The following is a 15076-nucleotide window of genomic DNA, read 5'->3' on the forward strand; positions in this document are numbered from 1 at the left end:
TCATGAAAACAAAGAGAGTTTGTTTATTTAGTCTGTTTAGGCATACACTTTCTCTTCTGGTTAAAAGAAAACTGCATAATGCACCTTTAAGGAGAACTATTCAGATATTAAGCCTTAACAAATATACAGAGTGAAAATAAAAATTCTGGGACCTTCTGTGTACGAATTGGCATTAAAAATGGACGATATATACGCACATCAGAGCGTTAAAGAAGCAAACGCTGAACTCCACCTAATTACCCTCCACTGTGGTTGAGACTATCAGCTGAAAACAACCAGCAGGGAAATGTTGAAATGCAGCCCACAGTTTTCACTTACACACGAAGAGCAGCGGAGGCGAGCGGCGGCCACAACAAGAGCGAAAGGCTCCGACCGGGGAGGCACAACATGTGATTTGGAGGAGGATCCCTGTCAGGGGTAAGAGCCTGCAAAGGCCCGGTATATTTGTGTAAGGAAATGGGTTGCTGCCTAGCAATGCTGTTTATTTAGGCAGCAGGAAGGAGTGTGATGAAGTGAGGAAGCCGGCTGCACGGGGTCACCTTCACACTGTGATTACTAACAGATTACTGATTATCTGCTTCGGCATCAAACGGCTACGATCAGACTCGATAATGATCGAATGATTTCTGCTGTTTCGGATCGATCCCAAAACTTTATCCTCGACATTAAATCACCCAAGTGGGCAATTTCAGGATCAAGAGACCTTTTTCTTTTTCTCGCTCTGTGATGTGAAACATCTGTTTTATAGAGCAGCATCAGCAGACAGCAGTTATGATTTGTTGATGTAATTAATTCGCTCTGATACCACTTCATGTAAACCCCCTGCGCTCCTCCACCATTTGGCAATGCGGCCACCCCTCCCTGCTTCATATTATCACCCACAAGAGGAATGCCGAGACTCCCGCTGCTCAAGGCACCAAAGAGGAAGAGAAAGGGGTGAGGACGACCGGGGTGCCCTCTCCATGCCTATCACTGACCCACCCAACACACACACACACACACATGCAGGCTTTTCTCTTGGAAGCAACATCTCAGTGTGACCGACGATTCATCCTGTCACGCTTCTTGCTTCACATGATGTTTGTTAATTACACTTTGCTTATAAATCAAAATTTAATCACAAGGATCAAGGCTACAAACACTCACATGACTCCAGAATTGTAACAAAAGTGCACTTCAAAACAGCTCTTTGGATGTGTTGGATGTGAGCAATAAGCAGATCATAAAAGCTGACTTCGGGCAGAGAGAAAAAAGAAGACCTCACAGACGTGAAATGGGGGGTATTTCCTCTCCACTAAAGTACAGCATGAAACCCTGAGCATTAACTGCGGTGAGGACTGCACACAGCACTTCAGAGAGGGCATACTTCAGTGTGCTGCTGGTGTAAGAGTGGGTGTGGTTGAGGCAGGCAGCAGCGATGGCATTGAAAAAGAACAGAAAATAGCTGGCTTAGCTGTGCTGGAGAAAAAAAAAGTGCACCATCCAGAATAAACTCAGTGGAGTCTGGGCAGGGTTCTGAGGCACAGGAGTGAGGATTCGTCAGCCAGCGTCCACAGCAGAGGCTGCAGCGCCATGTGTAACATGTAATCAGGAAGTCACACAGATGCCTTTTCTTTTTCTTTTTTTTTTTTCTCCCTCCAACATCTCCATCAGAGGCTGCCAGAAACGTGTGTGGTTTAGCCGCTGCCGCCTCCGCAGGACGCAGCGCGCGATGATGTCAGCCGTACACACGGGAACTTTCCTAAACAAAGGGAAGTCTGTGTGGTTGGGGTGGTAGCTGGCGGAAAAGTAAGGGGGAGGTTTGGGTTTAGGTTTAAAGAGAACACACACTCTCTTTTTGAGCCGGGGTGAACCCAGACCCCTGTCATTAAATCATTAGCACCTTCTCATGGACAAATACGCGCGTCGTGCACAGATGTGCGGCCGATGTTGGGACGAGCTGGAGGTTCTGTTTCCTTATTCTAAAACTGTTTTCTCAATAGAAAATATATCACAACACTGTTAAATTTAACTTTAAAGCACTTACGGACGGCAATGATGTTTTCCTCAGGCTGAAACTTGAAATCAACATACTTAACCATCTTGCTGTCACAGGAATTGATAGTTATTGTATTGATATTTAGTCCTTCCTGGATCTGTCTCAATCTGGCTGGACCAAAAGTATCAGCTCGTTTTTATCACAGATACTTTATATTGTATTAGTATGATAGAAGTAATTTGTAAACAGTGTTGTCATAGTTTGTCCATCAAGAAGCACTGAAAAGTTCATTTTTCTCCAGTAAAGCTTCACAATACCTTTCCTGTTTTCTTGTTTACAATAAAGTTAAGGGATTCTTTTCAAAAATATTTGTTTATGTATTTATTTACTCAATAATGTGATTTCATATAATATGTATAGACAAATATCTGTATTGGTATCAGTTATCTCTCATGTAATACAGCTGCATCAACACATTTTTCAGCCACTTTGTGTTCCTGCAACAAGTTCAAACTAACAAACTGACATATTATCACCTTATAAAGTTGACATTGGCCCATAGGAGGAGTGTGACATTTATGTGAGGACACAACTATTGTGTGGCCTGTTACGTATACAGTAACAGAAGATAGTTATACCTATTTGTGTGTTGGTTTTACTTTAATATTCACTCTCTTTTAGCTCTGTTTTTGGTCTCCACCACCTCCTGAGTGGAATATCTGTCTCTTTAGCTGCGAAATGCTTCACAATTGGGCAGAGTAATTGCATTTTATAGTGAGTATACTTAATTTAGTAACTTTTCTTGTGCCTTCAAATGAGGCCAAGTTTGCTGATGTTTTTAAAAATAGCCACGGAAGTACGTATTTCTGTAATATATTGTAATTTGAGTCACAGCTTTAAACACAGACTCAAAGTTTACTTTAATTCTCTTGGGTTTGAGCACTCTTGACGTAGAGCATTTTTGCGGTGTGTTGTGTATTTGTGTGTATAAGCAGTGACTCTGATGTTTACGACTGTGTTTTCAGTATTTGTGTTTTTAGGTTAAACTTGTCTGGACGGCGCTTTAGTTGGTTTTAAAAGTCATCTATACATAAATTTGACTTGACTTTTATAATTTTTTGTAATTTTATGTGAGACGTGTTTCAACTGCCTCATGTTTTTTTTTTTATACCTTTGCATTTCCTACATGACGTTACCTTCTTGCTAACTAGCTAAATTGTGAGCGTCGGTGGCTTCCAAACGCTGCTGCCTCGCAAATAATATTTTCACCATTTGAACGTGAAGTATTTCATGTTCCCATTTCGTAACCATACAAGCAGCATTATTTAAAATCTGCTTGGAGTTGGCATGTAGCATGGAATTGGGACACAGCTTGTACTCAAGATCAGCAATGTCTGAATTACCCATTCAAACTAAAGGGCCGATTAGCTAACTGCTCCTTTGTGGTTTCTCACGTCTAAAAATACATTTTATCAAAAGTGAAAGGCAAACACCGGACGTGTGACGAATGTCTGGTAACCTTCTCGTTTTCTTGTGACGTATTAATATAAAGTCAGAAGGTATTAATTAAACTGACAGCACAGTTAACCGCTGACTTTGCCCGACTCCTCGCTGAAGACCCTTTATTTATTCAGAGACTGAGGTCAGCGGTGCTGAGTAATGGTCGGGGGACCAGATGGGTTTGAAACCAAAACATATCTGCAGTTGTCCACATTTTTTTCTTCAAACTCGACCACCAGAGCTACTGTGGTTAAAGCTCATGACTAAGCTCTTACTGGCCATGCTACATCACTTTGTAAATGTCTGTGCTGCTCTCGAGAACGTAATGGAAAAGTCTGAGTCACCCTCGTCTGGACAGGAACTGACTGAGTGGACCGGTCTGTCTAATAGCATACTTTTGGTATTCCATTCAGAAATGTGACATCTTTGAATAACATAACAGTCGGACCATGAAACACATGTCGCCCCCATCTATTTTAACACATGAGGTAAAACACAGGGAGGGAAAGTGCGGAGACGAGGAGTGACGAGGTAAGGAGCAGGGCTGAAAATGAGTCAAATGGCTGCACCGTGTGTCGGTCTAATCGCCACAGGAAACCAAACAGTCGAGCTCAGTGGTTCTCAACATCTGGTTTGGGCCTCTGGGGCAGGTCATGAGATAAAACTGAAGGGCTGCACGATTATCATGATGATGAAGAGGATTTTTCCTGTGAATTACTGGATTATTTTATCGCCAAAAATAGTCATTGGACACAATCTGAATAGAGCAAAAGCAGTCTTTGGTTTAAAGGAAGAGTTCACTCAAAAAGGAAAACTCAGCCGTTATGTACTCATTCTAATGCCAATGGAAAATAGGGTGAAGTAAAAGTGTGTTGCAGCATTCTCAAGTCGTTAACAACCATTTTAAGCTGGAATCTTCTCTGTAGCTGCAACATCAAGTGTAAATAATGTCTTTTTAACGGTGCAAGTTGTAAGATTTTGGTTAAAATGTAAAGAAATTTACCCAAATCCTCGATAGAATGCAAAGAATTGATGTTCTGACGTCTATGTTGCAGAGATTTCTACTGAAGTTAACATGCTAACCAGTTAGCCCCGACCGATCCTGTCCAAAGCTCCTGTGCTAACGGTGTGAACAGCAACACCAGTGCTTCAAGCTCCCATTCTGGACAGCTAACTGCACAGCTAACTAAGCTAACTGTAGCCAAAGTTAGCAGCTGGCAGCATTCACTCCAGTGAGAAGCTGCACCCATATTTGGTGAGCTGCTCATTTGAGTGCTCACAAGTTTGAAGACAACACAAAGTTAAGAAGTGTTTGTTGAGCAGACCTGGACGACCGGGTGTCCTCCTGCCAGGGCCTTCACGGCTCCCCTGCTGCCCTCCGTCTCGTAGTGGGCCCGGTGGTGGGACTTGGGCTGCACTTCGATCTGCAGGCTGTACGGCCCCGAGCTGGACGGCAGCTGCCAGTCGAGAGCTGGCAGGGACGGGCTGTCGGGTCAAAAAAACATGTCCATCATGTCAGCTTAACAAGGAGGGAGGAGGGCTTATTTTAGAGACACTTATCAAGGTAGAATGTGCAGAATGTGAGCGGTGCAATGTGCCAGGCCGCGTGCCGAAGCTGCTGTGAATTTACGAAGGTGTTTAAACTCACTTCTGTCTGTAAATATTCACAGCACGCACATGAGAATTAAGTGCACGAACCGACAACTTCTACGTTTCTGAAAACACTGAAACAATTCTAAATTTATCTGCAGTTTTACGCCTTAATAAATCTTGAGCAGATAAAAAACTTTTCCCCCTCAACACTTTTTGTTCCAGCTGTTCTTCAGGCTGTCATCCCTTTGCTTACCTGACATATTGTTTTGGCTTGGACCAGGAGTACGGGTGTTGCGGCACGTCCAGGAACCCTCCACAGTAGCCCTCCTTCTTTAAGGGCAGGCGGTTTGAGGGGTGCTCGTCCAGACAGAGCTCCCCTGGACTCAGCTCCTCGCCTCCGGGCTCCACCTTCAGGCTGACTGTTGGGTTGTGCTCCTGGCTCGTTTTCCGGGCCTTCATGGGGATTCCCTCCCCGAGGTCAGTCACTCCATCTGTGGTCAAAGCGTTGATGGCTGCCAGGATGGCCGAGTTGGTGTACTGGTTGGTGTTTGGCAGCCAGCTCTCCTCGGTGACGCTGAGGCGAGGGGAGGTCTGCGGGGACAGTCCAGGGGAGTGATTGGGGGAGTACTGGAAGGGCTTGTGTGCTGCTCCACTGCCGTTGAAGCTGTACTTCCTCTTCGCTCCACAGGGGGAGTTGGGCCTGGAGCCACGCTGACCCATCCAGTTGTCATCTGTGACACTTGTGCGAGGGGAGGTGGAGGGGGAGTGGCGAGGGGAGCCACCAGAGAGGCAACCATCACCTGGCAGGGTGAGGGTGGAGCCCTTGGGGGACACAGAGGGGGACTGCCAGGGGGAGTTCTGGGGCGAGTTGTCGTAGTTGTAGGAGAAGCTGGACTCGTAGGAGGAGGCGTCGGAGTGGCAGCTGCGGGATGAGATGCTGCTGGCCGGACTCAGGCAGCTGGGGTCACGGTAACCATCTGCACTGGGGAGGGTCAGCGTCACGATGGAGTTGACTCTCTTGGATACAGGAAGGCTGCTCTCCTCCACCTCATCCTCAGGAAACTGGCCGTAGGCTGTGATCTCGATACGAGGGCTCTCCAAGGTCGGGGCTCCGTTTGGGCGGACGCTCGAGGACGAGTAGTAGCCGGCCACTCTCATGTCATCCTGTGCGTCGTAAGCGTGAGGCTCGGTGACGGAGACGGATATAGTGGGGCTGGACTGGAGGCTGTGGTACTGGGAGGGAAGACACGGGTTGCCCAGTGGGAGGGAGAGGCTGACATTTGGCGCGTAGCCATATGCATCTGGGAAGCAAACAGAGTGAGTTTGTTACCATGATAATCAAACACACATTCACTGGCTCCCTCGCTGAGAGGGAAGCAGCAGCCAAGATGAGTCTTACGAGAGCCGTTACCTATAATGGCAAGAGAGCAGCTCGCCTACCAGATTTGGCTCTGGAGACGTCCTGATGCAGAAGCTCTAGAAGGTTAAAGGGATCCCCAAACACAAAAACACTTCTCTGAATGGCTTCGATTGGCGCAAAGCAAAGGTGAGAAACACGAATAAAGGCGCCAAAAATAACCCAAGTCTAAAAATAAACCAAAGGCAACCCCAGGTGGGAGTTTTCCACTTCACACTGATGCCAGGTTTATGCCACTTAATGTGAACGCTGCAGCCCATAAACTGTAAAATTATGAAAACACACACTGATGCTTTTGTTGGCCGGCCTCGCGTTCCAGCGGCCGAATCGAAAATAAACGCAGGAGGGGCGCGATTGGTTTATTTGCATGCTGTAAAGGTGCACGCTGTATCCGGGGGGTGTCGTGCCAACAACGGTCCCGCTGGGTCACATGAAACTCTGCCCAGTCTGTTGCGATCGGCTGAGGTCACAACCAGGGGGCCGAGGAGGGGGAACATGGGAAAGGGAGCTGTGGTTCTATGGCGCACGAGGCCGGGCGAGCGAAACCACAGCGCAGAGGAGAGCATCGATACGGCTGCAGCAGACAGACAGACAGATAGACAGACAGACGGGCAGCCTGCAGTCACCACAGCTCCTGTCTGCTGTAAATTAAAGAGAATTAGGGGCCCCACCACCGTAAAGACTATGACATCACTGCTGCACCATATGAGTCCGTGCAATAAAAGAAAACGATGCTCACTTTTAACGCTGCTTGCGGTGTGTGACACAGTAGCACTGAAATGTTTGTTTGCTATAATTAGACTTTGAATTAGCTCGACATCCTCAGGGGGCACGGCGCCATCAAATGAGCCTGGCATATGAATCACTCACGATATTACCCACAATGCCATGTAAGTTATTAGCATGAAAAAAAAGAAAAAAAAAAGGTTCATTTCTGACTATTTTGGGAGCACTTTTCAGAACCACGCCCACCAGGACCAAATCATCAGGGAGGGGCGCGCTGAGTGTCTCCATGGCTGCTTTAATACTGAGGCTGAATACAGGCATTCAACTGGGAGGAGAGTGCAGCCAAGTGCCTAATTCAATATGAGACCACAGTATACTGTATCTCATCAGGGTGTGAAGTGTTGAACTGCGACGAGAGAGGTGAATAAATGCCACATTCAGAGCCTCGCTGCACTTTCTGGGATGAATAAGAAGTCAAACTCACCCTCTTCAGCAGATTTCATTTTCTTCCTTTCTTTGCGCGGAGAGAGAGAGAGAAACGTCTGAGATCAAACTCTGAGTTCAGCTGCAGATGGGAGCGATTCCGTCTCCATATAGCGGAGTTTATATAGTCCCCCAGCTGTTGCTCTGGATCCTCTCCCGCTGTGTCGCCGCAAACAAAACAACAAGAGAGGGATGGCAAAAGTAAAAAAAAACCCAAAACAAAACAAAAACTTGAAAAAGAAGAATCCAAAGTGGAAAAAAAATCTGAGAGAGACAGATTAAAACACGTGGATGTGGATCATGACTGATGTTCTCTCAGAATGTCTATTCTCGTCGCTGTGTTGAGACACCAGACTCGGGGGATCCTGGCGCTGCTGGCTCGCTGTGACGCACTGCTCCGGCGCACACAGGACTTCTGCGCTTTTAAACTCGGGGATCACCCCGGTGGCGACGCGCCGCCCCTCCGCGCTGTGACGCATCTGACACGGCCGACCACCAGATGGGTCCAGTGGAGATCCTCTCTCCCTCTCTCTCCCTCTCTGTCGCTCACACTGGGGTTTCCAGAGGCATCGGAGGCCAATTAACAGAGCTGGCAGTAAAGCCCGAAGGCTGCGAGATGAGTAAAATAAGCGCCAGCGTGGGAGAGACGAAGGCAAACCTCCAGCGACTGAAGAGAAAACATCTTAGAGAGCGCATTGTATGGAAGCTCACCTCTGCCAGACACACAGAAAAACAAACAAACACAAACAACATAAGAGAATAGGGAAAAAAAGAAAGTCAAAGTTATGAGATAAAAAGTCTAATTTATTAGATAAAAGTAATAAACTATGAGACGAAAGTCAGAATCATGAGCAGTACAGCCATAACAGTTATTAAGAATCAAAATTATGAGATATAAAGCAGTAAAAATAAGATAAAAGGTGCAGAATTATGCCAGAATGAGATATTAAGTCATAATTATGGAATTAAAAGCTATAAAAATTGGTTAAATTTTCATATCATGAAATAAAATGGTCATAATTATGAGACAAAAGTAAAATAATAAAACAAAAAGTCATAATGATGAGATATTAAGCCATAAAAATGTGATAATAACTCAAAATTATGAGAAAAAAGAATCTGTTAAATTGTACGAAACTTAAAATACAGCTCAATAAACATCACATTACATTCATGCAAATCATTTAAAGATAAAACCACATCACAACTAACATCTGTGAAGTTTTTCCAACTCACTAATAAGTTGTTATTTAAGTAACATATTTAGTCCAAAACAAATAATATTCATGCAGAAACGTGAACAAAATGGCCCAAAATATAAATAAAAAAGCCTACAACAGCCAGTGAGTGACGGTATTTTGAACCGACTGTCTCTCCTGATCCACTTACACAGCAGCCTTCAGATGATAGATGCATCATGTAACCAATGAGATTCCAAATCCAGTAATATTCAGTTTATATCAGTTTTTAAAGCCCTATAATAGGAAATTGTGCAGGTTTATGTAGTTTTATGCATTTTGCCCTTTGACTAGGCTGTTTCTGCCACTTAAGCACTTGTTTTAGACTATTTTATATGCATGAAGTCAGTTTTAATACAAAAATAAAGAACTATAAAACGTTTTTGCCTCCAGTAATATTTAGTTTATATCAGATTCTGAGGCCCTATGATAGGAAATTGTGCAGGTTTATGTAGTTTAATGCATTTTGCCTTTAAATAGCTGTTTTGACTATTTAATATGCATGAAGTCAGTTTTAATACAAAAATAAAGAACCATAATAATTTTTTCCCCCTGTTACTCTCAAACACGGGTTTTGAAGTCACAATTGTTTTTTTGTTTTTTTTGCCAGGCGCCCTAATAATTCCTAAGAGAAACATGTGTTAAGTGTCTTTTTCAGTAATATTGTTATTACATTTGAACTTGGACCATTTTAGACTATAAGACGTGGCACCATTGTGTTTTCCAGCTCACAATTACTCACAGTTACAGGTCATCTGCAGGCTGCTTTTGCACCAAAACACTTTGGTGAGAACAATTTATTTTGGGTTTAATTTCCAGGATTAAGATGACAATAAAAAGTCAAAATTATGAGATAAAAACGTTCAAATTGGGAGATAAGAAGGTTATTAATTATTAGATGAAAAATCAAATATATCTCTTAATTCCTTTATAAATTTTTATCTGACAATTCAAATGTTCTTATCTTGTAATTCCGACTTTTAATGTCATACTTTCGACTTTTTTTAACCGCAAATGTCTAATAACCCATGAGTCATTCATCAAGTTTAGTGTTCATCTTAATTTCTTCTCTTTATGTGGCAGTAGTGAGCTTCCATATGTTGCTGCAGCATGTGAGCCAGGCCGAGCATCCTGAACAGCAGAAAAACTGGAGTTGAAATGACACAACACAGCATAAAACATTTGTTAGATGACAGATGTTGAATGAAACCGCGTAACTCAAACGATGTCGCCATGATGCACGAGTGGCTTAATGAACACGAACAGCATTAATCTACAGTTTCCACCCATTTTACAGGATCTGCTCGTCTTGGCATCTTCTACAAAGGAGTCATCAATGTGCTGCTGCGAGACACTGCACATGGGCTTCTCCTAAATCAAGATTTATGCGCACACTAATCTTCACCAGCATTTTACATTAAACTGCTGCCATTTTCACCCTGAAAGAGCCATTCATCACCCGCTTACAGCAGACGGATGTTCGCTCGGAGGCTTGCGGGGTTTTTCAGGTTGCAGTTGGAGCAGCCGACACGAGGACAGGTGAGGCAAACGTGCCGGAGCTCAGAGCTCGAGTGCTGCGTCGTATAAAACATAAAACTTCCCCTCAGATGTCGTATGTGGCCTCTCACGGGGGTTTTGAAGTTATTGCAAAGGCAAATAATTGCTTTTCCACTTCCTCCTGACAGACTGCACGTCTGCGGGGCACAAAACACATAATTATCCATACTTGCATAGAAGTACTATATAAAAATCAAGTCTTCTACCCAGTCATTTGACACGCTGAACTGAGAGTCTTCATAGAGTTTTTTCATAGGCCGCCCTCTGCGGTCGGTGTATACTTATTCGTCCCATGCAGGCAGGGTTGCTGCTATCTTTGGCAGGTCTGGACATTTCAGCAGCTGGCAGCAGAGCGGCGGTTTCTGTGATGACAATAGTCACATGGTGGCTCTCTAAGAGTCTGTCTATCCCTGGAGATGGAAAGCTACATTACTGCAGCACAGCGTCTTATCAGGTGGCCCTAGTTGGTGTGATCCCGGGTGGTGTTGGAGCGTTAGGCCTCTGCCACTCGCAGCCAGGGAGCGCTCACATGTGTCCTCGTTTTTGACTCCTCGTTGTTCTCACAACTCGAGGGTCTAAGGACACATGTTCGCAGCAAAGTGTCTTCACTCATGTGAGGTTGTCTTGAGGCGTGCTTTTTAAAAAGTCTTTGAGGGATTCACTTTGGAGTAAAACTGGGTCAGCTTGCATAACTCTCTTGCAGACTAAAAGACGACACCCACCCCAGCCACAGTCTGCTGACGTCTGGCAGAAGATACAGAAGTGTCCGCTGTTGGACCATCAGACTACAGAGCAGCTTCTCACCTCAGACTGTGAGACTCAGCTCCACCATCAACACGGTTTTCTCTTCTGTATCATAAAGAGACCACATCCAGTGTTGGTCACGAAGCTGTGTGAACGGGTGAACAACATTTCATGAATGAAGACGTTTTTTCTCAATGATGTAACTTCTCCACAAAGCCATTTATGTTCAGCTCCTATTTAACCCGCCCATCAGGAACTTGATGGGATCTGCAAAAATATCACCAGATTAGCAAAATATCACCAGATTAGCAAAATACCACCAGATTAACCTTGCAGCTAGCGCTTCACATTGGCAGCTCTGGGACCTACTTGCAGCAGGTGTACCAGAGACAGGTTGACCTCCAGGGTGACTGTGTCGATATCACGGTGGCGCTAGAAGAAAAGTCAGAGGATGAACAAACAAACAGATAAAGTAGAGTTCAAAAGAATCGCTCTATCAAACAGCTGTGGGATGTTTCAGTCTGGAGAGAAGTGTAGTGGACTGATGGATCAGCAGATGCTCAGATGTACCGAGTTACAACATTTCACTGGACAAAAGTTGCTCTCTGGGTTTGTTTACTTGTTCTGAGCGACTGAGCATAAAAAGCAGATTTGATGTCTCATCGGATTATAATGTGGAAAGTAATAAAGGAGAAAATCTGCAAAGAACCAAAACAAAACAAGAAACATAAAAGCACGTTTGGTAAAGTCAGATGTAGACGCTGCGGTGAATCTTTTACGGCGTGCAGGTTGTCGACCCCTCACTGCTTCTGCATCAAGGTGCAAACTGCCTCCTATAAACCAGGTATCCAGCTTTCCCTCCTTTCCCCTGTTTCCGGAATCGGCTCCTGATTCGTCTCCATTAAGCAACAACATGCCCCGCGTCCACAGCCATATCCCCTCCTCACCCACTGGGCTCCCGCTGGCAGCCGCTCTCTCCCTCCAGCAGGGAATCTGAGGGAGTGACGGCACTTGTGAAACCCAAGCTGCCTGTTTCATCATGGAGACGTGGCTCGGTGGCTCCCCAGTCATTTGAAGAACTCCACTCGTTTCTTTGACCTCATGGAAACCTCTCATGGGGCTGAGGGAGGCGGGGGCGGGTGGGGGGGGGGGGTCTAATTGGGGCAAGAGAGGAGGTGGGGGTGCCTCTCCACAGTTATGTGTAACTGAAACATGTGCTGCAGTAAACACTTCCACCCGTCTGCAGTTAATAAATAGCTCCGCTGCTGATTGAGTCGTGGACCCTTCTACGTCAGGGCGGAGCCGGGGCCTCGTAGTTTTTCCAGCCGGGCCTGGTGCTGGTTAGTGGACACCTTGTGAGCAGGCCTCTGCAGACCGGATGAGTCCGGAGCCACAACTGAGGAGAAGAGAACATTAGATAATGAGAAACAACACCGACGTCCCGCGACGATGATGCAGACATGGCGGGGCGAGCAGAAGACTCACTTTGATATCAACAAGCTGCAGACGGCGAATCTTTGAAATACCGCAGCTGCTCCGAGGGCCGAGCGAAGTCACGGCTCGCAAGACTTCACAAGCAAACTGCAAGTCAACGAGCTCGAATTAAGATGACACGACATTTAAACGTTTTCTTTTCAAAGCACTTTTACATGACTGTCTGTTTTTTCAATCTCTGGAGGCTTAAAGGAACAGTTCACCCAAAAATGAAAATTCAGACATCATCTGATCACCCTCGTGCTGATGGGAAGTTGCGTTAAGTCTCGTAGTCCAGGTAACATTTCTGGAGCTTCGCAGCGAAAACGACGATGCAGCACCCTCCTAAACAGCTGATGTAGCTGGAGATCTGTTTTACAATCCAAGTCTACTGAAGCCCAGAGGTCCCACATCGGTTTGAAAAGACGTTATTCAAACCTTCAACGCGTGATCGAGCTCATGCACTATCTTTAGACGGGGTGCAGTCCAACTTCTAGCTTTTAGCCTATCAGCTTGAAGCTAAAATAGACACTAACGCGAAAATGTGCGAACGTTTTTGATTCCCATGCGAAGAAGCTAATTTCACCTGCCAAGTTTTGTCACTTGAAAACATCCGGTTGCCATGTGACGTCATTGTCTCGACACATTTTTGCTCACGTCTGAAGTCAATCACATCTAAAACAAGTGTACTGATGGATGGATCGTGTGAAAGAGGAACGTGACACCCGGCTGGGAAGAAGAAGTGTTTGAAGGTCTTTTGTGGATAGAAGGTAAAAGTTTCTTCGTGCGCTCTGTTGCACATGTAACCACGCCCATCTGTGACATCATAGTTCAGTGACAGGTCCACGTTATTTATTATTATTAAAGTGGGGGAGAGTGGAAATAAGATTCTCAGCTACTGTCAGTTTGCTCTTTAATACAAAGACTGTCTTTCACACGCAGCGAGGAGGGTTTGGAGGCAGTGACACACAGGGCAGCTGTTGAGCAACTTGGATGATTTCAGCTCGGGGTGATCCTCCGGGGAACATCTCGTTACCAGGAAACAAGTGCGCAGACACTGTGGCACACTTTGCTGCTTCTCCTTGACTACAGATTTAGGACGCTTTGCATGCGAGTACGTCACGTTACTGCAGGTTCAAACAGTGAGACCTTCGCTGGGAGCTAACAGGGCAGCACAAACAGAAAAAACGACACGCTGAATCCTTCATGTTGCAATCTTTTTGGACCGACGGCCGACACGATCACGCTGTTGATTTAATCAGACTGCGGATCATCTTCAGCATTCCCAAAACTTCTGCCCGGTTCACCGTCGGTGTAGGAGTCTGGGAGGGGGGAGGTGTCGGGGTTGGGGGTGGTCTCACTGTCACAAGCCCACACATTTTTGTCATCTGCCATCCCACGTGCGTCCACTGCCAAACTCCGAGAATACTCTGCCCGGTATGACGTGGTTTGGCCCCGGCGAGGTGGAAAAGACCTCAACTCGCTTTTTCTTTCCACCGTTCTAGCCCTCAGAATCCAGCGGCTGGCTTTATTTGCGTCTGAACAAAAACACGACGGAACATTGGACAGTTTTGTAAGTTATTCATAAACTCAGAAACAAGCGGGCCCCAAAGCTGCTGGCCTCCGCGCTGCTGAATCACCTGTTTGTTTTGGAAAAACGCACTGGGAGGAAAGTGAAGAAATTATTACTGTACTTCTTTGTGTTTTTCTGAGGCCGCTCACACGCCCCTCTCTCACCATATGTGCGCTCATAATGGCTATTTTATAAAGTGTTTCTTGATGTAGAATAATAAAAACATTAAAAATAGTCTCCCCGCGACCGCAAGTCGAGTTCAGCCTGTGACCAGGAGACGGGTTTCAGGGGACGTTAAGTAATCTGCTGCCTCCTGAAAAAAAAAAGAAAGCTTTGGAGGTTGTTTTGGCAGAGCGTACGGTGGCCTGGAGAGACACGAGAGATGAAAAGAAAAGGTAGTTTGAGCTGAGATCAAACGAAAACGCGGTGAAGACGTAACATGTAAAAAAAAAAAAACTGCATGAATAATGCCTCTTTGTGAGTGTGCTGGAATGAAATGTTCAGCTTTGGAGGCCAGAAGTCTCACCATCTGATGACACGATCAATGAGTCACAGGTATTGATCAGCAGTGTATTTATATAAGGTCTGTTTGAGGTGCAAGGGAGTGGAAACGCTTCTGTTTTGCAGCTTACGAAAGTGCCAGAGTCGGATATTTTGGTGTCAGGGGAGCAGTGACCCCCCTCGCCTCGCCACACCCCGCTCTTTCTTACAGTCAGACTTCCTGTCTCCCATCAATGTTCTCCTTTTTTCTCGGCCGCTCTGACGGAATCCCCTGCTCTGTTTCCTGTTGTGCA

The 15076-nt window shown here is 45.5% G+C and overlaps 1 protein-coding gene across 1 annotated transcript in view; it reads right to left on the reverse strand.

The window, feature by feature from the left end:
- Window positions 1-8303, reverse strand: part of nfatc1 (nuclear factor of activated T cells 1) — a 48394-nt gene extending 40091 nt beyond the window's left edge. The window contains exons 1-3 of the mRNA XM_030410558.1: window positions 7699-8303; window positions 5325-6372; window positions 4804-4963 (exon numbers count right to left, since the gene is read on the reverse strand). Of these exons, the coding sequence (XP_030266418.1) occupies window positions 4804-4963; window positions 5325-6372; window positions 7699-7717 (1227 nt within the window). The 5' untranslated portion in view covers window positions 7718-8303. The remainder of the gene's footprint in view (window positions 1-4803; window positions 4964-5324; window positions 6373-7698) is intronic.
- Between the last annotated feature and the right edge of the window lie 6773 nt (window positions 8304-15076).

Source organism: Sparus aurata, chromosome 3 (assembly GCF_900880675.1).
Source record: "Sparus aurata chromosome 3, fSpaAur1.1, whole genome shotgun sequence".
Classification (NCBI taxonomy): Eukaryota; Metazoa; Chordata; class Actinopteri; order Spariformes; family Sparidae; genus Sparus; species Sparus aurata.